Source organism: Thunnus maccoyii, chromosome 2 (genome assembly GCF_910596095.1).
Source record: "Thunnus maccoyii chromosome 2, fThuMac1.1, whole genome shotgun sequence".
Lineage (NCBI taxonomy): Eukaryota > Metazoa > Chordata > Actinopteri > Scombriformes > Scombridae > Thunnus > Thunnus maccoyii.
Window position 1 is genome coordinate 33,448,070 of NC_056534.1, and position 24,356 is coordinate 33,472,425.

Here is a 24,356-nt window from a genome sequence, read left to right on the forward strand (position 1 = left end):
GTGATATACCACAGCCTACCCAGAAGGAGGGTTAGTTTGGTTTGGTAGGTTATGTAACAAGTTTAGCCTTTTCAGTACTTTACATAGCCTTTAATACAGCGGCTATGGCCCAAATCCAGAATCCTCACTGAGGTCAAGCACTTCTTCACCAAACCAAGTGTCACCTCGGGTTGTAGCACTGGCTTCTTATTCTACATTGAGTGAACTAAATATAGAGACAACTAATCACTTTTACACAAAATTTTGTTTCGTATTTTATGTAAAATGTGATTGTCCAGCGATTACTTGGGCATACTTAATAGCCAGAGAAAATGCTAAAACTTCATTATCCTATGAGACAGACGGATTTTAGTAAAAGGTTTATGCTGTAGTAATGCTCCTAGAAGGCAATGGAGCTTTTCAGTGGTGTTGGCGGGGAGAGGACAAAGGCCTTCTGTAAGCCATCAAGTGCAACTTTTTGCTTGTGAGAGAAAGTTAGCAGCTCACTCAATTAAGTGTGCTCCTGTTTATTGGATAAGAACAGTAGGAGGTGAGAAACGATGGGGTCAGGTTGGATTTATCCCAGCAGGTTATGTATCTTATAAAGAGACTGAAACTGAATATTTTTCTAACATCATTATAATCACAGACTTCCCATATTTCCATCTTTAAAATAAATTTTTCTAGTAATGAGCCATTTTTCAAATTTTTTGTCTCCAAAAAACTTCTATTTTCTTTAATCTTTTATTTTTTTATTTCTAATGAGCCCTTGGGTGGGATTTTTTTTCCCTTGATTCGACTTTCATAACAATACACACATTCACACACTGCACCTATAGAGGTGGTGCTATGTTTGGGACGACTACATCACATCATTTGAACTCACCTTCAGGTGGCTACTGAAGCTTACAGTTCTCACGTGTAAAGCCTGACCTGACTTAGAAGACACACGCGCACACAGACGCACACACACACACACACACACACACACACACACACACACACACACACACACACACACACACACTATATGTCATTGCAGAGCTGCTCAATCAAAATTTGATTTTCATTTCTACTTGATTTAAACATCTTTGCACACATAATTAATTTGATGCATTTGGTAGAATAAGGAGAGAGAGTTAATGCCACATAAAAGTTGGCTGAGTCTTGGGGCTTCAGACCCACATTACAGACATTTGGGAAATGACAAAAGGCATATTGATGTCACTTCCAACAACTGACTATATGACTAAAACATGAAGGGAAACCTTCACATTCTGTAGTGCAATTTTGCAGCTTTTTTAAGGAAAGTGCACAAGACTTGTGCAAAAAAATATGCAGCGTCTCCACTGAACTTTGCTGTAGTGCATTACATCACAGAGTAATTGGGGTAGCTTTCAGGAGCTTTGAGCACAGCTCTATGATCTGATGGCACAATAGCCCTCAGCCCCATAACGCTGTAAGCTTGTTGTGTAAGACCCATTTGCTTGGTTGTAGCGATGAGAAGAAATGATACATGACACCGGGTGGGAACTGATGGGAGGTGGAGAGAGAGGAAGGATGATGGGCAGTGATAGAAAACATTGATCCTTGTTCTTGGACTGAGAAAATACATGGAAGGGTGAGAACATTAAAGAGGTAGATACACAGAAATGGGAACAGAGGGAAGGAGGAGGGAGGTAATGTCAAAGGGGGGAGGAACATAGAGAAGGAGGGAGGAGCCCTTGGTCTACGGCTTCTGACCTGGTGTCTTGGAGCTCCTCCTCTGCTGAGAGAGGAAAACCTCACTGAGGATTTACAGCTGGGACCTTCAGACTAAACGCTGAGCCTTCAGGACCCTTCTCCTTCGGGATTCAATTTACTGGAATATTCACACGGAGACTCAAGACCTGTCTACCTACTGCTGGCTGGAGTCCTTCCTGCTGAACTGGAGATTTCCAAGTGTGGTATGAGATCAAATGCATATATACAGTATATTTGTGTGCTTTTTTTTTGTGCATCTGTACTTTGTTTTCACTCTAATGTCCTAAAAGAGTCTTGCTTGATTCTTGGAGAGCTGCTTTCACGGCACAATTTTTAAAAGACATTTGAAAACCTTGAAAATTTCATTAACAATAACTTGCATTAGTGTTTCATAGCAGTTAAAGACTCTGCATTGATAACGACTTGTGAGGTTAAGTTTCAACATAACATAAATGTCCCAATGCAGTTGCTTCAATATTGAATAACTGATGTCAAAATCAACTTCATCAGTTTTTTGTTTGACCCTCAAATTCACAGTGGATTTTGTTGGTGTGCACTTTTTGACTTTGTGCAGCGGCATCAGTGTGCAGGCTAATCTAAGTATATCTTCTCAGGGATTAAATGGCTTCCTAATGAGCTTTGACTAATTTCAGAGCTTCCCTTATAGGAGAGGTTTCACCGCAGGTTCTCAAGCACAATGTCAAGAAGGCTGCAGCAATTTCTACTGTTAATACTTTTAACATGCAACCAGAGCATATTTTCCTCTGCAAAAATCGAAAGATGTCTACATTAAAACATGATTAATTGTGCTCTACTGACATAAATACAGTCTGCAATTGCTGATAAAATAGGAATTTATCAACAAGTTAATCAATAACAGTCTACAGAGAATAATCTGCCTGGCAATTATTATTCATTTGAGCTTCATAAAATGACCAACATAGATTTAAGGCATCGTAAGGTCAATTACTGATATCTATCAGGAGCAAATGATAAACCTAATATAGACCTCAGAAGCAGCCATTTTTAGAACCTACAGTTCAGTTCAATTATTAAGTTGATTATATTTTTTTGTTTGTTTTCTGGAGCTGCAAACGAATATTACACAGGTTTTCACTTGTGTACATGGTGAAGAATAAACATTAACTAGCCTTATATGTTATAACCAAGCCATTTAACAAGCAACAGTGGAAGAAGTGCTTTCCCCTGTGAGGCTTTCTTTAAAAAAATCTACACAAATAAGAATATGTACAATAAATATTATCAAAAAAAAAAGCAAAAGTAATCACATTACAGAAAATCACCTTCAGAGTGATATATTATTATAGACATATTTTACACATATACATACATTTCACTGTCATTGTACCTTATATGATTACATGTGACAATTAAATTACTTTAATTACTTTAACATGAAAGCATTATTTCATTGTTGTAAGTGGTTTGAGGGGGGCTAATTCTAACTACTATCATCTTATTCATCATGTCTGTATGTAAAACCTTTTGTTGCACAGATGTTTGAAGTGAATGATTTGGAGTACAGGTAGAAAGCAGCAGAAAATAGAAACACTTAAGTATCTCAAAATTGTAGCTAAGTAAGGTTTTTGAGTAAGTTTACTGTATTATACTATATTCGTATTCATGCTCATTAAGAAGTTTATCTTTACATATTTTCTCCATAATGAATCAGATATAGGTGTTCTGTTTCCAGTTGTATACCCTGACTTAGAATTTAAGCCAGTGCATTAAAACTTGTATTACTTTTTTCTCTGTGTTCTAGTGAGTAATATGAGGAAGCCTTTGAATGGGCTAGATCCTGGAATCAGACTGCAGGGCCTCCATTGTGTTTAAACTGGGGAGCAGCATGCAAACAAATCGGTGAACCGCTGTGGCCTATCAAACCCCCGCCCTCGTAGCCACCAGCACCACCAACCCAGCTTTGAGGGGGGGATTCCAGACACTGCCACTCTGCCTGCGAACCTCCGCCAAACACCATGGATTTCAAGATACCCAGAAGAAGTCAAGACATCATGGCTTTCTCCAGCTCTGCTCCTCTCCTGGGCCCTCACAGCCGCTGCACCAGGCACCACTACCAGGGCATCAAGAGAAAACTGCGGCCTGGACGGATTCTGGGCTTCCTCATCAGCCTAGCGGTGGTCTGCACAGTCTGTTCATGGAGTGCCTTGTCACTGGCCACAACGGTGGCCAAGGAGCTGGAATCGGACGTCGAGGGCTCAGCAGAGGCAGCAGTGCCCCAAAGAACTCTTCTGCAGCACCACAACCTCTCAGACATGGCAGAGAGCACAATGTTGGCCAGGAAATCAGGTGAAAAAGAAATGAATCACGGGGACTATCCAACAGACTACTTCAGTGTAGAAGACAGACGCCAGGGCTATGTGGTGTTACATATGTTTGGCATGTTGTACATGTTCATAGCCTTAGCCATCGTCTGCGATGAGTTCTTTGTTCCTGCGCTCACTGTCATCACAGAGAAGCTGGAGATCTCTGATGATGTAGCAGGAGCCACCTTCATGGCGGCAGGTGGCTCAGCCCCAGAGCTCTTCACCTCAGTCATAGGAGTCTTCGTCTCCCACAGTAACGTGGGTATCGGTACCATTGTGGGGTCTGCCGTCTTCAACATCCTTTTTGTGATTGGGATGTGTGCCCTGTTCTCCAAAGAGGTGCTGAACCTCACCTGGTGGCCTCTGTTCAGAGACGTCTCATTCTATATCGTTGGCCTGCTCATGCTCATCTATTTCTTTCTGGATAATCAAATCACATTGGGGGAAAGTATCAGCCTGCTTATGTGCTACACCTGCTACGTGACATTCATGAAAGTCAATGCCAAAGTAGAACTTCTTGTCAAGAGCTTGCTGGGCAGCAACCAGGTGGACGAGCTGGAGAATGCACCAAAGGTAAGCAGTGTCCCTGATTCCAGCCATCCATACATCTGTCCTACAATCCCACCATCCAACTGCCCATCTATCCATCCATCAATCTGTTCTACCATCCCTCCATCCATCCCTCCATCCATCCATCCATCCCCACCCCTTCATCTTTTGGGGTACCCACCCTACTTTTGCTATTTCTGCTCAACAGCACCCTTCTTTCAGCCCATGCTGGGTACCAAGAGCTGGCACCGAAAGTACCCCAAAACATTAACAGTGTAGATTGATCCTTCCATTCATTCATTACCCATAGCCTGCCACACATTTACCCCAATGTCTTCATTCACTGATTGACCCTTCAGTCTGCTGAAGGGTCAACCATCAAGAGGTTTCTAAGTCTTATGAAATGAAGCAAAAATCTTGTAAAAGTTAAAATAATCCAACGAAAAATTCATAACGTGAAAGATGCCTTTTTTCCAGAAAGAATCTGTCAATATCAAACTCAGTTACTTTTATTGCACATAGTAGGTAGTGTTCACCTGACTCTGATGGGGGGATGACAACATTTCCTGGAAGTAACATGGATTGTGTCAGTGTCTCTTGGCTTGTAATCTGGACATCTGTTCATTACTGATCTGAGAAAAAGCATTGGTTTTTCACAATGAACAGCATCCCAGAGAGTACTGGTCAAACTTACTGACCCTGAGAATGGTTGTGCTCCTGTTCTGGGAATCGGAGAGGGTGTTAAACTGGAAGCAGATAAGGCGTTAAAACAGGACTGAGTGCCGAACAGACAGCACTCTGTCAGACAGCCAGCCCTCCTGACTTCCCCTCTGGAAGGATATAAAGATTTGTCTTAACCTGCCACCTGTGCTGCTCGGACAGTGCCAGACGCAGAGCCAGACCACAGCCTCTTCGTGCTGACTAAGTCTAGGAACAGGCCTCATCTTCAGCCACCACTTTTAGAAACCAAGTCCAGACAAGAATCCAGCAAAGTTCTCAGAATAGGACTGATGTAACAGAGCTGGTCAGCGAAATGTCCCCACTTCAGCTGGATTAAAATACAAAGACATTTTATGTTAGAATAGTGTTATGTAAGTAGATATAAGTAATTATAAGTATGCACAAGTACAAAGCCATGTAAATTCTGTATTTCATGAAAGGTTACTGGTCAATTGCAACAATTGCAAAGCATACGAAACATTGTGATTCCTCTTCAGAGCTCCTCAAATGTAATGTTTTTACCTTTTATACCCCATGTTCATCTCAAAGTCCATTGTGGGTAGTTTTTATAATAATTGTTACATTGAGATATTTAGTCACTTTTGATCGTTTTCTTCCCATGGTGAATTATTATGTTTTAATGATAGTTGAGAAGGGCATCTTAGATGAAAAAAAAACAGTTCAAACTGAAAAGAAATTAGTCCAGAAACCTCATCAGCATGCTCCCTCCTGTAGCTCCCCTTGTCTTTGTGCTGACATTGGGAAAGTAGGCAGAGTCTCTTGACTCTGCAGCTGTGATGTAGCCTGATGGCTCAAGGCCATGGCTCTGAGTGTTTTTTGTCCTCTGTTTCAGTTCATTCACACTAAACATAATTTCAAAGCATCTGTGGTTATTCATCCTAACATGGATTAGACACAGATCCCATAAGCCGCTCTGCATCTGGTCACAATGTTAGGAAGGTATGAGAAATGACCTGTGAGAGGATTTTGAGTTTTGAGAATTAAAAAGCAACCATAGAATACATGTCGAACACTTTGCACAGTGTGACTCACACTGCCAGGATGTTGACCTAATGACAGCACACTTACGATACCAATCACTTCACAATCACTGCACCAATCACTGCACATCGGCTGGGACAAGATGATGGGAAAGTATAATTTAGAGATTAGCTTGGAGAGCTCATTGTGCTACTTAGTGCTGTGTTCATAGATAACACACAGAGAATGAAGCTGCATGAATACAAAAAGAGGGGAAAGATGATATGATGCAAAAAAAAAAAAAAACAACACACACACACACAAAGCCAAAGCTATTTTGTTTTTCACATTTGTCTCTTCGTCCTGTCTGTCTCTGTGTGCAGTTGGAGTCAGATCTGTTGCTCTCTGATGTTGTAATCTCATACGGCGCTCAGGTGACCAATATTAAAACCACTGTAGGCTGATCTTAGAGCAGCTTGCCTGTAGCCTAGAGCAGCATCACCCATTACCAGTTCTTCAGGGGCGTATACAGTGCACTGCTGCACATGATCTGGCTTTTGTTTTTGTGGAAATTATTACAGATTTTTTTTTTTTAACTTTTAGGCCAATTAAGTCAACTTGTGTGCTAAAAATGTATACAGATGATACAGTAATAGTTGAACACACTTTATTTATGGTAGTGATTCATGCCAGTAGATGTTCTTCTGTTTTTGGCAACAGGTGAACTCATGATCTCCAGACTTTAATGCAGTCATATCTGCTTTAAAGGTCCACCCCTTAAATACTTAAGAATAAGAAAAAAACTGCTTCCCAAGAATGATTTATTGCTTTTTTAAGGGTTTTATAGTATTATTACTATATATATAGTATAATATATATAGCCTACTACTGTAGGCTATATATAGTTTTAAAAAACTACACTGTTTTGCCTCTGCCTTCCTTCTTACTTTTCAGTTTCTTTCTTTAAGTTCAGAAAAATCAATACTTTTATTTAACATTTTATTATTTCACCATCCACTAGGCATCAGTTACTGACAGAAAGATTTTTCTGTATTATCTGAATTGAACATTGTATCTCAAATTTGATCCACTTTTGTATATTTCACATTCTTTTTTTTATTCTAAAGCTGTGAGCACATGCATTTGTGTGCTCATCGTCCTTCTATTCTTGTATCAGTGTTTTCTGCAGGAGCTCCATTTGACATTTGTGCCCTTCTGGGAATCAACTTCAGGCTGCCTGCACCTTAACCCAAGAACAGCTTTTCTCTTTCTGTTGTCTGGCACTTGATGTCCAACTGCCTTGCCCTCATGTGTCAGTAGCTGCTAAATAATCCCCCAGGTTAATGCTCTCCAATCTCATTAGAGCCGCTAATTATAGTCAGATGCTCCCTGGGGGAGCAGGAATCATCAGATCACAGAGAAAAGACTGAGTGCTCCTTCCTGAGCCTGAAGCCACGCTCATAACATAGTGTGTGTTTTTCTTATTTTGTGCATAGCTGAAGATGTTTCAGGTGGTTTTTGCACAGTGTATACATTTCCTGCCTTTTCCTATGTAGAAAAGAGAGACAGAGGATCTTCTGGTTTGCTCGCTGATGGCACTAAAGACGCCAATCCTCTCTGATCCCATTATCAACTGCTTACCCGCAGTGACGACAGCAAACATACAGCCCAGCACACTCAGCCTCTCAGTCACTCAGTCTGCTTCTCTGCAGAGCTCTGATAAAATGTTAAAATTCTTCTTGCAATCATAAATCTCAGGCCTGGATCAAATTGCAGCATCCGCACTACTAGACCACTAAACTGAAGAAGTCTTGGCATTAGTATCTACACAGAGAAGGAAGATTTGTTTGTCAGTAGTTACTGGCAACATCTTAGTCATACTTTACTAATGAGAATTCTACTGTTGCCCATAATCAACGGTTTCTCCTCCCTGTCTCACTCACATGTTGACTTGTTTATTTATCTATCCAGCGAATTACAGCTGAATTGATTAAGCATTTTAGTTTATGACAGTGTAAACTTGCAGCTGTTTGCTTCAGTTCTGCAGGACTGACTTTGTAATATCAGATGATTGTTGTCCAGACATGCAGCAGTCCAAGTTCATATTCCACACTTTAATTCCAGAGAGAGAGAAATTTAACTATAACTGCTAAGGTGCTTGCTGAGTGCTTCACTGCAGTCAGAGAGCTTCTGACTGCAGTGAAACTTCTTGAGGAAATCATAGTTACGATGAGCACCCGTGTAGCTGCAAATAAAAAAAAGTTAGTAGGGATTTGCTGACAGATGTGGCAGAGTGAAATAGAAATAGTTTGACATCACAGTGACCTGTGAAGGTTGATGCAGGACTTCTAAAAGTGGTGATCTCTGACGATTAATCCTGGCTAAGTCCCACAGCTCGGACAGTCAGGTGGACAGAGAGACAGAGAACATGAGAGATACTGTAAATGGAAATGTGTGTTTGTCAGTGATTGTGCCTCAGTGATGACAGTGATGATCATAACTGGGATGAAGGGGACGTTCGGTGTAAATCTGCTTGCTCCAGGTCAGCACTTTAGATCTTGGCTGTCCACCAGCGTCTGGGGCTTCTTGTCTGAACGGGGGATGAGACCACTGAAGTGGAACAGCAGCTTAGTCCAAAGTTAAAAAAGCATTCAGGCCATGTTGCTTCTTCTGTCAATGAAGAAAACATTTAGTTACAAAATGTATTGAAAAAGCCTCAGTATTCATAGCTTCTGCTATTAGCTGTTTTTAAAAGTTCATGTTAAAGAGCACGATGTGTTCCCAAATTTTCATTTTTTTAGAAGTTTTTTTTAGATCTTTCTTCCTAAAATTTCCTCAATTAAATTCTCAGCCAGTGAAAAAAGATGCACACTTTAAACCTGAAGACTGAAGCTGAGATTATTAATGAGTTATAAATGACCAAAAAAAAATGAAGCATTGAAATTGTAAGCAGGGATAAAGACATTTTAAAGTAAGTATGAATGTACAGTATTTGTACAACAATTATAACTTATCATATGGAGACATGTTTGATATTATTACAGTTCTTTAACTATATTGTCATACATTATCTGTTTATACTGTATATCAGCCTCCACCTGTGGAAGCCCTCAGGAGAAGTTAATGCATTAACAATCACTTACATCAGCTTACAACTACATTATAATGTATTATAAACCATTTATTAACTGCTTGTAAATGCTTAATAGGGGGACTTAAAGTAAAGTGTTACCAATGCAGCAACAGCATGGATAACAAGATGTGAACAATAGCATGACCTCATAATGGATGATATGAACAGTGTACGTTCAAAACTCTATACAGTACATTATATTTCTTTTACTATTCTATAGATTATCTAATCTTTAATTGTGTGGTAATTTATATCAACAAGGAACTCGCTGTAGATTAAAATGTTATCTTATTCTGTGACAGCAGGCTAATTTAGCAGATACAGGTTAGTTATATGTTGCAACCCTCTGGAACGACAAAAATAAGTTAATGCTTTGGATGACGTGCTGGTATTTGGTGCGAATGACGCAAATTTTTGTGATCATTCATTGCCGATTCATGAAGGAAACACGAGGAGAGCGAATTCCACACAAAGCCGGTTTCAGTCTCAGCAGATTCTGCAGCAGGTTATAAGTGCCCTTTGTCATCAAGCAGCTCTCAGGAGCCATGTGAGCATTAACCAACATGAACTAATGCCAATCTGGCCCCTGCTATAAGAGCCATGCTGCTCAGCAATCACATGGACAATACAGACAGGTGTTCACAGCTTCGTTGTCTTTACTTAACATCTTTAAAGTCACCATATTGTGCCATTTGTAATAAAAAATAACATTGAATTTAAGAAAAAATGCAACTTGAAATACTTCCATATTTAGAGAGAAGGAAATCAGCTTTAGCTTCAGATTACTGGTCATACATCTCTGAAATTACAGTGTTTTAACTGAGTTTGGTGATTCTAATGAGATTAATCTTACAGTATGTAAAACTAACAGCTGGATAAAAAACACAAACATCACCTTAACTGTGGTTAGGGGGTCTTCATGCAACTGAGAGAAATAAATACATAGATACACTTAGACAAATCTGAATTATACGAGCACATCACAAGTCTATACTGTTGGAGTGATATCCTGCAGAAAGAAAGAAAAAAAAATCCCCACGGCCTCGCTTCAGCTGCCATGACAGCGGCAGGTGTCTTGTCAGATGCAATCTAAAGGGATTATCTGCTCAAACTGTGAAGCCTCCATCATGAAAACATGTCAACAACAAAAAACCCTCCACCTCTCTGGTTGGTGTTTGTGATTGTCTGTGTCTCCACTCTTCAAAAAGTCTGAAATAGGACATAAATATTATGAAATGTGTAAAAAAAAAAAGGAAAGAAAAGCTTCCTGGTTGTGTTGTCTTGGCTGCGTGATGTAACTGCCTGTTTGTGTAACTTGATTCTATATTAAGTTAAGAAAAGAAAAAGCTGAGTTAGCTGAGCTTGAATTAGCACCTTCAATATGTAGCAGATTACTCACTTTAAGCAAATCACATTTATGTGTATCTCTAATCGCTTGTTGTTTCCTCCTCTATCCTTTAAAAGACAGCTGTTACGTTACACTGTGTTCATTTTATTGCAGAAGATCAGGGACGGGGTTGAATGGTGGGGATTGTTTGTAAAATGTATTTCAGACAAAGTGTTTTTACAGAGTTTAAATATCTTTGACACTCATATTTGCACATTTGAGTCCTTTGTAGTTGGTTTTAAATTTCAATTACATCTTTATATTATAATCTTTCAATGATTAATGAGTAAATTCCTTCTGTTGTAGGTCCGTATATTGAAACACTCGTCAATCAGTTTGAGCAAACGTATCCTTACACTCAGGAAACATAGATGTAAAGGTGCTCTGGGATTGACTGACAAGAGTCCTGTTCATATAACCCAAACATTAAATAAAACCTTTCCCCTCTAGTTCTTTATCAACCTTGTCTTTTTACATCAGTAGGTCAATGATTGAGTGGGTTCCTGTCTCAGATCCTGCAAACCATATTTGTACTAAAATATCCCACAATAACAATTTCTTAATGCAAAAAATTCTAACAATTTGTGTGAACCATCTCAGTTAATGCATAAAAATAGTTCTGGTCTTGTAGTGTTTGCCAACAGGACTGGCTTTACATTTAGATGATACACTATCTACCCACAAACAGCTTTGTTCCCAAGTCTCCAAATCCCCGCATCCCACACCAAACCCTCCCCACTGGTGACATCGCCACCTCTGTATTTTTTTTTTTTTTTAACAAAACCAACACAGCAGTCTTTATCTTTCCCAGCCGGTGGACTGTGTGTGTGTTTGTGTGTGTTTCTATATGTGGTGACACCGCTGTGCTGTATATGTCCTCTGAAGAAATGGTTGGGGTCGAGATTAGTGCGAGTCCTCCTCTATGTGATGGATCCTTGTTTTCATGTTTTCATGTTGTGTCAGGACCTAAAAACCTCTGGCACTGGTTCACTCTCTCCCACTGTGAAGAGGAGGAGGAGGAAAGAAGGAGGGGACAGTGATGTCACAAACAATGACAGCATGTGAACAGTTTTTTTTTTACAGCTTTATAAAAAAAGTAAACTAAAAAAACCCATAAAAAAGCATACTTCTCCTTCTCTGCTCCTCCTGATTTAAAGTTTCCATCGCTGTGATCTGTCTGTACATTGTCTCCATCTTTACCTTTTCATCAATTGCTTGGATCCTTAATTATTTGGGTTCAGTTAGTGGAACTGATGAATAAAAAAACTGGAAGTTTCATGTTTTGTTTATCAGTGACTTCACTGAAGATCTTGTGAGGATTTACGAGGTTGAACATTTTCCAAAGTGTCAATCTTAACTTCTAAGTTAAAGTGTAGCTTCTCAGTGACACAGTATTAACAAATGTTGAACCTTAAGATAAAAATCTAGTATTTACTGCAGGCAGGCCTAATATACAGGATTGCATGTAGCACACATGTTATACATGTGTTGTTTTTATGTATAAAAAAAGGAACTTCTACTCTACATACATGTGTTTTTTGTCTCTGTGTTTTTCCCGAAAGGTAAATGCACCTGGAGATGATGAGAACAAGCTGACGGTGAGTTTTTTCTTTTGTCTTTGAATGTTTTTTGTTTTTTTTAGAAGAAAGTTTGTACTGCAAGTAAATCTGAAGCCGAAATGTGACATAACCTCCGACCACAGTTTACAGATGATAATTTGAATTTAAACACCTGCTCCCTCCATCCATCTCATTAAGCAGTGGTTTGGGAATTTGAACAATTGCATCCATGTAAACATTTTGCTATGTGTGTTTTGCATTTTTTTACAGGCCAAACCCAGGCTGCAGAGGGAAGGCAGCTGTGCTTCTCTACACAACTCACTGATGAGAAACAGCATCTTCCAGCTGATGATACACACGCTGGACCCACTCAGTGATGAAGGTATAAATAAAGAAAACTTACATGAAACACACACAAGCACTCACACACAACAAGATATTTAAAGCAAGAAATGTAATGTAAAAAAAAAGCACAAGTTTGCTGTCATGAATTATGTGTTCGTTTCCTTCCTCCACCAAGAATTAGACTGTGGCAGGATGAAAAATGTTTTCTTGTCTAAAGGTTAATTAATGGTTAGTGGTTTGGACAAGTTGAACAGCTTTGGTGAAGATTATGTTGAATGTTAGCCTTGGGTTTAGAAAACATACATTTCTGTTATATTTAGGGACATTAAAATGTTTATGGTAAAGTTTTGGCAAGTTGGATTATTACAGATAAGAGTGAATGCATTCATCCAACCACAATACTCTTTACTGCTCTGTCTCAATGTCCTGTTACTTCCTTACCTTTAACCTATAGTTGTGCCTCCTGCGAGTAGTCCTACAGCTGTGGGAAAACATATTTCTGAGCATGTACAATGCTAATCAATCAAAAAAAGAAAACTGTTAGGAGGCAGTTCTGGACCAGCTTGTCTATCTTCTCTCTGTTTCAGGTCGTTTCAAAGAGAAGGCGTCAATCCTTCACAAAATGGCCAAGCAGAAGTGTAAAGAAGATGCTGCCAACGGTGTAGGTGAGTGATGATGATGTCATGTACCACAGGAGAGGGGTCCATTTAAAGATGAGGTCTGAAAATTAACTGGTACATTTTGTTTCTCAACATAGGAGGGCTCTCCCAGACACAACTTCCAAGAAATTGTACTAAGTTTCCACCACTCTTCTTAATGTCATTAGAGCACCATTTTTCATTTCAAATTCGAACCGTTGTTGTGAAAGACTTGCTCAAACACTAATGTCGCTCTCTGTGTTCTTCTTCTTTCCTGAAGCTGATAAAAACATCCCCAACAATACAAATGTCGCAGTGGAAGTCACACCACCCATGAACGGTGTCGCAGGAGGAGACGAGGTATGGCTTTTATCATTCAGTACATGTTAAAAGCTCCTTTATACTGTACTTTTTCTTGATTAAATATACCAACGCCTGATCTCATTCTACCATAAAAACAGAATTAGACAGTTTAACTCAGAGGTGCTTAGTGTTACCATTGTGGGAAAACGTCTATACATTGACATGTTTTATGCACAGTATATGAAGTATATGAACTCTTCCTCAGGGTGGTGATGATGAGGAGGATGAAGACCAGCCTCTGAGCTTGGCCTGGCCCGACACCACCAGGAAACAGCTCACCTACCTCATCATCCTGCCCATTGTCCTTCCACTCTGGCTCACACTGCCCGACGTCAGGAGAGAGGTGACAACACACACACACACACACACACACACACACACACACACACACACACACACACACACACACAATGATTATGTGTATTGCTTTACAGTATTGTGTTGTTACATATCGCAATATTGACATTTAAAGGCCTAATCAGATCCCAAATTGTACTTTTACATGTAAATATGAATTATGCCACATATCACACACATCAGGCTGTGACACAAAATACTGCATCATATGTGCACAATATCTGACATCCCACAAGTGATATACAGAGTATATCAGCTTCTTGGCTGGGCTTAGAGCAGAGATTGATTGATTCTTTGATTGAGTGATTGATTGATCTTGAACTAAATATTGTTTTTGTTTTCCAGACCTCAGCAAAGTTCTTCCCCATCACTTTTGTCGGCGCCATCTCTTGGATTGCTTTCTTCTCCTACCTGATGGTGTGGTGGGCTCACCAGGTACTTCGCACACCCACACACACACACACACACACAAACACACACACTGCCAAAAATGAACTCCATACTCCAAATTGATATTTATTTTAATTTCTCTGGTTGTTAGTCTCATAGTCTCTTGTCTATTCTGTCCTATTCTATTACTGAGGCCTTTCTTATCAGAGTGCAGCAGTCAGGGTGATGAATGTGTGACCATGGTAGCTAATCCCAACTAATCTGCCTTGATCCACAGCCAGAACAACCTGTAACGCTCTATTTTAATGGTGCAAATACAAAGACAGTCCTGAAGCATGAGGTTATATGTGCAAGGTCACTGAGCAAGCTCACCTGCTTTTTTAGTTTATATATGCAGCATCAGATGTAGTGGAAATATAAATCAGAGTAGGAATATACTGTAAATTGGAGTGTGTGGTGATTAATTGTCATCCTCTCATCTCACACTCATCTCCTGGTGGTTCAGAGTGATAGTGTGTGAACATACAGCATTATAAAACCGACTCTCAAGGCACATGATTTGCCTTTTTAAGTTGAATTTCTGGAAATATTTAAAGTCTGGTCATGTCAGTGTGTTTTTTTTGCCACAAAATGATCCACATAATAACTATTGAGTGCACTTACTGACTCTGTTGAACTGAAATGCAAATAGTTACATTAATAAGTAACTAAACGCAGTCTAATAGTCTGCCGGTTAGTGGTGCTTTCTCCTCAACACTTTAGCGTGGTACTATAGGGCCAAAATAAATCACAGTTGGTTGTGGTCAAAAGTTTAAAAGACCACACCCTACTGTGATGGGGGGTGTTCGTAACTTTCAACCCATAGAGACGAGAGCAGCTACGTTTCTCCTTCCAAAATCTAGAGTGAAATTTTACATTTATTGATTTTGATGTTTGTTGTGGCTCAGCAACCTCAAACTTACCTCAACAGTTTGATCCTATTTTTATTTATTATTATTCTTTATTATGAGCAGCATTTTGATCCTATTCTTCGTGTATTTGTTGTGCAAACTGATGCATATATACTTATATCCTATTTTGTAAAAGCAAATCCAAAATGAAACCTTTGCAAGTAACACCGACGAGGATGCACTGTGAAGATGATTCTGACTAGTGAAGGATCTCAATGTGCATCATTAAGCAACTTATTCTTCTTTTCAGGTTGGAGAAACTTTCTGGATCACAGAGGAGATCATGGGTCTGACCATATTAGCAGCCGGCACTTCAATCCCTGACCTGATCACCAGTGTGATTGTAGCACGAAAAGGCCTCGGTGACATGGCCGTGTCCAGCTCAGTGGGCTCTAACATCTTTGACATCACTGTTGGGTGAGTCCAACAAGTCCAGAGTATCTTTTAACATCCCAGTTTAGAGATAAACCAGCTAACCAACTCTCTGTCGTGCTTTCTCCTCCCTGCAGTCTGCCATTCCCGTGGCTCCTCTACAACATCATCAACGACTTCAAGCCGGTAGAGGTGAGCAGCAACGGCCTGTTCTGCGCCATCGTCCTCCTCTTCCTCATGCTCCTCTTTGTCATCATCTCCATCGCGGCTTGCAAGTGGAGAATGAGCAAGCTGCTGGGCCTTCTCATGTTCCTGCTTTACTTCGTCTTTCTCATCGTCAGCGTCATGCTGGAGGACAAAGTCATCAACTGCCCTGTCACCATCTGAGAGAGAGCGACTCGTACTGACTGACTGAAAAAAAACAGCATTAAGCATAAATGTGCTCATGCATACCATGATTTACTATAGGAGAGCAAAAACATGTTCGCACAGACACAAACTGTCTCTAATCTATGTCACGCACACGCACAGTAGAAGACCGCACACACAAAAAAGCACCCACACACTCAGTATCAAGTAAAAAGTGAAGAAAACACACACACACACGCACACACACATACAAACACACACACACAAACACACAGATTGTGGATGCCAGTTAGGCAGGGGCTCTGACTAAAATCAACGCTGCAAACTCAGACCTGTGCATCAGAGCCTTCCAGCAGCGGCAGACAGGCCTGTCCTTCACTCATGGTCTGTTGAATCCACCCGACAGGAGAGACTCCCCTCTCACTCCCTCTACCATGTGACTACATTCAGTAGCCGCTACCGGTTGAAACCTGCTGAAAGCGACTGATGGAAAGGTTAACAAGTTATGTGAACACCACCTTGGATGGAAATTACAATCAAAGATCACCAGAGATTGTCACTTTTTCAACCAAAGGACCGTGTGGCAGTGTAAGAAGAACCTCCACGACTCATGCAAGCAGCCAAGTTAAGCGTATAAACTGAATATGGGGGCTCGAAGAGACTTTTGTTTTAAAGTGCAGCGGAGCTCTGAGGAGCTCTGTATGTCATGGGGAAAGTGGCCAGGGCAACGCATAAATGAAAGATAGCTGCTTAATACACCTTTAGATCTTAAACGTGTCCATTCCACCACCTGAATGGCTTTACAGCGTCATCATAAGAGAAATATTCAGTTGATTCATTCATTTGAGGTCATACTTGGCAAAAAATTGTTCATTTGCATTGTTACTGTATATCTCATTCATGAATATCTACAGTAGAGTACAATAAATACTAAATAGTTAGCGTACAAAGATTAAATTGGCTGAGGTTTTAAGATGCCCAATATTTCTGCTTATATCAGTGTATCCCAGTGATTTGGGTTTTTCATATTACAAGCTTATGAACGTGACTTTTTGTGTTCTGTATGCCTTTACATGTACCACTTTAGAGAGACTTATCCCCATCCCGAAGAATGATGTCGGACGATTATTGTGCATGGAATAAACGGGTCAGCGTCATATTCACGACCCGGTCGATGACGAGCATGTGAGGGCGTGCAGTCTGGGCTAAAGATTAGTGTTCTCTGTTGTATTTTATTCGTAAAAACTCAAAAGTGTTTTTTTTTCTGAATTATGTATTTATAAAAAAGAGATTGATCAGAATCAACAGGTATCACCGGGTTTCTTCTGTAATGTTTTGATGTAAAACAATCCATGTACTGTATGACACATATATACGTATGTATCTATATGTACGGAAGCACATCATAGCAATATGTTTGTCCCCATTCTCCACTGCTGTAGGCCTTTTGTATTAAATCAAATCAAACAGGTTACATTAGGCTCACATGCTTTCCTGTTGTTAGTGTGTGACGTTAAGGGGGGGGATTTTAAGACTCAAACATCAAGTAGGCCCATACTTCACGCTAAAACAGAAACACTGAATGTTGATGAGATTAAATTTGTGACACATTTTGATGTTCTCTAATACCTCTTTCTATTAGATTTACACTTCTGAGCCATTACTCAGCTAGTGAAATAACGCTGAGTAGAGTCCTGCTGTAGCTCTGATTGTCATTATGTATGTTTCTATTCAAATGTCACCCAGCTTCAAAGAAGTATATGTTTCCATCAACTAATCGTATGCAAATATTCTGAAGAAGTTGCAAAAAAGATTAAACAATTAAAGAATACCACAATAAAGACGTGTCTGCAACTCTTCTGTAAACCTGGTACATGATGGCATCTCATTGTCATTTTCATGCTGCCGTTTTTTATTTTTAGCTTTTTGGTTTTTGGTGGATCAGAGTCCTGTAATTACAAGTTATAGCAAAAATGCTGCTCATAATAAAAAATTTAAAAAAAAAAAGAAAAAAAAAAAGAAAAAAGGCTCCTGCAACATTTTGATTTAGTCAAAAAAAATCCCTTACCTTAATTTCATCTCTCATCATCAAGTTATTGAAGTGATTTTGCAAAAATTGAGGTACATTTTTATTATGGAGTTCATTGTTTTTATGTGCAAATTCAAAATGGCCATTAAAATCAGGTGGAAGGAAACAAACTTATAATGTGAAGCAGATAAAGTGACATATTGAGCCATTTAAAGGCCTGACTGTTAGGCCTGAGTTGCATCACCTGTTGCACAATGAGCTGCCTGACTGGCTTCATATAAACTACAACACACAAGACAAGAGAACAGAGAGCAGCGTAATCATTTAGATTAATAAATCTCTGCAGACAGAGGAACAATCAAACCGCTAATGATTAGTTGACATTTCAACACGTTATCAAATTGATTTTCATGTTCTTGGCTGTTATTTAAAACAACTTAATCATTGTTTTACGAATTGATTATTAATTTTCCTTATGTTGCCTGCTTTCTGTCAAATATATTTTTGAACATGGGCGACGGTTTATGCTCCCAGCAACACACTCCATCAGAAATGCTCATAAAAGGCACTGTAGACATTTCTGAATAACATCCTCTGCTGCTTGTCGTCCAGGAGTTAAGCATTATAAAAAGGTTAAGTTGTTACGGTGAAACCTTGTAACAACAGAAAAGAAATAAATGCAAAAGATGGTGCACTGCAAACTGTTTTTTTTTTTTTTTTTTTTAGAATTTTTATATTCTGTGTTTATTCCCGAGATCAAACACCCAGCGTTACCCAGGAGTTTGTGTTTCTTTTTTCTTTTGTTTTATTATAGATGTTTTTCCTTTTTAGATAAATGGATCTGATTTTCCTATTTACGTTATCGAGCATTTTTTTAAAATTCTTGTTTTCAAAAATTGATTTTTTCCCCATGAATGAATATAAAATGAATTCAATTCTCAACTAAGTTGACTTCAACTATTATCAAACTTGCAATGTCAAAATGTGTGTTTTATTGTGCGTTTATTTGTATAAAAGATTTGTAAGACTGTATATATATATAAGCTCCTGTATGTAATCCTAGTCGACATAGTTTACACACAACACTGATTCTATTCTCAGACGTCAGCTTCAGATTCATCTTCTTGTTTTTCATCTGAGAGCGGAGAATGTGTGTATGAATGAGTGCATTTAGAAACATCTAAATTCATCCTTGACCAGTTTGGATGCTGTGACAAAATGGTAAGATGCTTTTGTATTTCCCTTGTACGTTACACAAATATGGAATCATATTCATTTACTACTTGAATCATGTATTATACTGTAAAAAATATATATATCATTTAATTCTGTATAAAGTGTTATATGATCAAAATAAATGAAAACTTTCAAATTTTCACTCTTGGTGTTTGGAAACTGATTTTCATTGTTAATTTAAGAAAGCACTTTTAAAAAAAGGCTCTTAAGCTTCCTCACAACACCAATCAGATTGTCATCTATCAGATGTTTCTATCTGCTTTACTTTGACAGCAGCTTCTTACAGCAGCACGTGTGGCCCGCTGCCATGATCGGTGTGATGCAACAGGGATTCACTGAACACCTGAGGACGACCGATGAAGGACATAATCACCTGTCTGCTTTCTATCTGACTCGCTATTCTCTCTAACTTATTGGCCAATGAGCTGGAGGCAATCTCAGCGGTAGAAATTCATTCCCAAATACAAATTTGCAGTTAATCAAACCTGAGATCTTCATTTCCTTTAATCATCACATTTAGTTCAAGGTGTTGCAGGTGTGTTCAAGATTAATTCTACAAATTATGTAGAAATAAATTAATTATGTTTACGTGGATTCTGAAGAATCAACAGTTGAACAGTTCTCAATATTACTTCAGATCATTTGACTCACACCTGCACAGCTGTTCCCGATATACTAATCAGCTCCCCAATATACATTTCTGACCACTTTCTGTCAGTTTCAGCCTCTCTGCTTGCCTTCCCTCCTCCTTCGCTTTTCTATTTTGACTGCTCAGTTGTTGATGAACCATGCTCTGGAATTACTGACACTGTAAACTTTGTTTTTAATTTAACCTGCAGGCCTCTTGAGTTGTGTGTTTAAGTCTATTACCTGCAACACTGAGCTTTTTACAGAGTTCAGGGGAAGATTTTAATACAGTTTTCATAGCAAAGTCAATGCAATGCTCAGAAATGTAGGTATAGGAGAGCTACTTACATTTCTTCTTCATAATATGTAATAAGTAATAATCGGTAAATATAGCTATACCTCTTTAGAGATTCATTATACCATGCATAGATACAAGACTGCAGCAAAAGAAAAGAGAACCTAGACTGTTACCAAAGTCAACAATAATACAAAACTACATAGATCAACACCAACATAAGATATTAATATTTACAGATGGTTCAAAAGGGCACACAGGTGCTGCATTCTTCATCCCTCAGTATGAGGTAGCAGCGACAAAAAGAGCATCAGACCATCTTTCAGTGTACACAGTTGAATTACTGTGAATGTTGTTAGTATTACAATAGGTGGAAGGAAATAACTAAAGCAGTGTCATAATCGCTCCTGATAGCTTATCAGCGCCTTCAAGCATTAAGTCTGGAAAGTCAGTTATGCAGGCAGGATATTGTGAATGAAATCTTTCATGTGCTACTCAGACTGCATTACAGGGGATGAGATGTCTCCTGCCCATGTAGGGGTGCAAGGAAATGAGACGGTAGACATATTGGCACATCATTAAACTACATTTAACTATCATTAAAACTACAGTTAATTGACACACAAATATCATTAAGTAAAGCTGAGGTTGAAACTATTATAGGAGTTATATACGTAAAACTTGGCAGGAATAATGGGACTTAACTGACACAGGAAGACATCTTTACAGTATTCAAAAGCATGTTGGCCTTGGTGGAATATGGGGAGGGAGCCCAAAGGAATAGGTAGTTATTACCTGTTTACAAATAGGACATACAGGTTTAAATCAAACACTCCATAGAATAGGTGAGCACCCTACTGGATTATGTATACACTGTAATAAACTAGAAACTGTCAAACATGTACCGATAGATTGCAACAGGTATGATGAAGAAAGAAGGGAATTAATATCGGTACTGAGGTGAAAAACACAGTATTACATCAGGGAATCTGCTGAGTAAGACATCATGGAAAGTATTCTAATTAATTACTTAAGAGTAACAGGAATAATAAAGAGGGTTTAATTGTTTTATTCTCTGCCAATCTGTTTATCCACCCTCCAGTCCAGTAGGTGGCGGTAGTGCGCCTAAAAACTTCACAGACATAGAAGTAGAAGAAGAATGTGGCGGAAGCATGCAGCTGACACTTTTGTAACAGTTCACAGCTGCACTTTGTGTGAAGCAGAACAGCAACATGACTCGTCTGCGGTGAAGTTACGTTTATTTCTCTGAGGTGGTCGCTGCTTTATGGGTCAGCATGGAGCCGTCAGAGTCAGAGGGGGTGCACGCTGCTGGTCCCGGTCCAGAACAGAGTCCCAAACCCGAGCTTTCTGCAGCGATGCGGGCTAAAATCGAGAGGAACCGGCAGCGGGCGTTGATGCTCCGACAAGCCCGACTAGCGAGCCGACCTTTGTCCGCAGTGGAGGGCGCAACATCGGCCAAAGTCTCCAAGATCATCGACTCTGGTGCCGGGTTTTTCATCGAGGAAGAGGAGGGTGGAGAGGAAGAGCAGAGGGCCAGGAAGGTGGTGCATCAACCAGGTGTGTATGCGTGTGTGTTTGTGTGTGTTTGTTTGTTTGTGTGTGTGTGCATGCATGTTTATTTACATGTGTGAGTGTGTTTCATTTGCAGCTCCAGTGATAGAGCCAGACTACCTGTTGTGTGATGAGTGTCAAAAACCCTTCATGGACTCCTACCTCAGCAACAGCTTTGACCTGTGTGTATGTGACAACTGCAGGTAGGCTACACACACACACACACACACACACACACACACACACACAACAATGACAATGTATCATGTCATTATAGTTTTATTTTTTGTTTTAATTCTTTTGCTGTTATCGTGCCCTCTCTCCTCTGATTTTTTTCCAATATTTTGTCATCAAATGACTGAAAATTGATCAGATCGATAAATAGTATAAACATCTTTCCCTCTCAGAGAGGACAAGGAGAAGCACAAGCTGATCTCCCGAACTGAAGCCAAGCAGCAGTACCTGCTGAAGGACTGTGACCTGGACAAAAGAGAGCCTCCACTCAGGTTCATACTGAAGAAAAACCCTCACAACCCCCGCTGGGGGGACATGAAGCTCTACCTCAAACTACAGGTACTGACTGCAAGACATCAACTATGAAGGAGTTTGTGGTCAAATTTTCAACTGTGGTAAATAAATGAAAGTTAGCTTAGATACATTTACATTTCACCAAAAGATAAAATGCATGAGTATTTAATGTTGTTAACATTTAACTATGTTTATTATGAAAATCACATACCAAGAATCTTTTCGAATGCAGCGTTTATTATAAGACACTTTTATTACAATGTAGTTTTAGAACTGATTTATTAATCATTCCTTATGATTAATAAAGCATCACCCCTTTTCCTCAATGCACCAATCACAGCTAAGTTCAATCACAATCCTCCCATTCTAAGCACTTCACCTGCAAAGTGCCTACATTTATGTAATACTTGAAGAACAATAAAATCACTGATATTTCCAAAGCCTGAAACAAACTATTTGTTGGTGGCTAAAAGGTACAGACGTGGCCTTATTGTTGACAGAAAGTTGTCCAACATAGTAACGGTAACTAGGGGGAGAGGGGTGCTTTGGATTAGTCGATTGCATCACAATCAAATGTGTGGAATTAATGAAAGTATTGACACAGCATGGGAAGGTGTTTTCGCAATGTTGCTGTACAAATAATGAATTACTCCTCATCAAGGGTGTACTGGGAAAGAAATTCAGTCCTGGATGTTCGGCCAGTGATGCACATGCATCAGGCACACAGAGGAGGCCAGTAAAGAGACAGACAAGGTCGATAAAAACATATTTTTTGACAGCCCATCTGGATTTGTCCTGGTATGACAATTGCCAGTTTACCACTGCCCTTCATGCTTTTGTCTCAGCCCTTGAATGCCCTATTGAGTCTATCTATGTTGTCCGTGTATTTGTGTTTACCCAAGGTGGAGAAGAGATGTATGGAGGTGTGGGGGTCAGAGGAGGCACTGGAGGAGGCCAGAGAGACGAGAGAAGAGAACAGAGAGGTGCAGAAACAAAAACGCTTCAACAAGAAAGTCAAAGGTTACTTTCCAGTCAATTTCCTTTGGAGTAAAATCATCACACAATATCACTCGATCTACTGTGTGCTAAGTAGAGTTAGTATGGAGCCTGGATCTGTCTTTCATTAATATATATATATATGTGTGTGTGTGTGTGTGTGTGTGTGTGTGTGTATCAGAGCTGCGCAGAGCGGTGAGGAGCAGTATGTGGACCAAAGACACCAGCGTTCACCAACATCAGTACGGACCAGAGGAGGTGGTGGATCCGGAGGAGGACCTCTACAAGAAAACCTGCACCACCTGTGGACATGAACTCACCTATGAGAAGATGTAGACACACACACACACTTTCACTGTTACACACTTCACTGGGAGAATATCTTTGGTGCTTCTTCTTCTTTACACCTTTCACAAGCTGTCTCTCCTCCCAGTTCTTGTTTTGTTTTTCTGTTGGTATTTATTACTTTTTCTAGGTCATTAATAAAAAAAACTCAATTTTTTCCCCGTGAAGATTTCTATCTTTGTCTTTGTGATCACATACAGTTAGGAAACATACTGGAAACACCCTTCCTACATGACACACAGACTTCTCTATGTCAGTAGTAATTTCTATTTAAAACAGAAAACTATATTTTTAGCAATTACTAAAATAGATAAATAAATAACTAAAACTTACAGAAGCATTTGGTCGACTTTCTGGATACAAAATCTGTTGCAGTAAAAGTGAGATTATCCCTGTTAACCAGTACACCTTGGCTGTGCACCCTTTGTCTGGAAACCTCAAGTTATGAAGTACCTCGGAATAAATATCAGATCTCCAATTAGCAAAATACTTGACTCTGGTGTCGGGTCAATGGGACATACAGGACGTACTGTAGAATCTCTGCCATC

The 24,356-nt window shown here is 39.5% G+C and overlaps 2 protein-coding genes across 3 annotated transcripts; both read left to right on the top strand.

Annotated features, from left to right (window-relative positions):
* Positions 1-1,691: 1,691 nt before the first annotated feature.
* slc24a2 (solute carrier family 24 member 2) lies at positions 1,692-18,021 on the top strand. Of its 2 annotated transcripts, XM_042436104.1 has the most exons (11): positions 1,692-1,925; positions 3,506-4,640; positions 12,400-12,435; positions 12,667-12,778; positions 13,329-13,406; positions 13,499-13,531; positions 13,660-13,739; positions 13,948-14,085; positions 14,445-14,534; positions 15,690-15,856; positions 15,949-18,021. In XM_042436104.1, exons 2-11 carry the CDS (start codon positions 3,720-3,722, stop codon positions 16,196-16,198), a joined length of 1,905 nt encoding a protein of 634 aa, XP_042292038.1. In that variant the 5' UTR covers positions 1,692-1,925; positions 3,506-3,719; the 3' UTR covers positions 16,199-18,021. The 2 variants fall into 2 exon arrangements, with proteins under 2 accessions (XP_042292038.1, XP_042292043.1); XM_042436109.1 differs by lacking the exon at positions 13,499-13,531.
* Positions 18,022-21,513: 3,492 nt separating this feature from the next.
* On the top strand, positions 21,514-23,965 carry xpa (xeroderma pigmentosum, complementation group A). Its single transcript, XM_042436585.1, has 5 exons — positions 21,514-21,945; positions 22,037-22,142; positions 22,347-22,512; positions 23,370-23,487; positions 23,645-23,965. Exons 1-5 carry the CDS (start codon positions 21,663-21,665, stop codon positions 23,797-23,799), a joined length of 828 nt encoding a protein of 275 aa, XP_042292519.1. The 5' UTR covers positions 21,514-21,662; the 3' UTR covers positions 23,800-23,965.
* Positions 23,966-24,356: the final 391 nt, after the last annotated feature.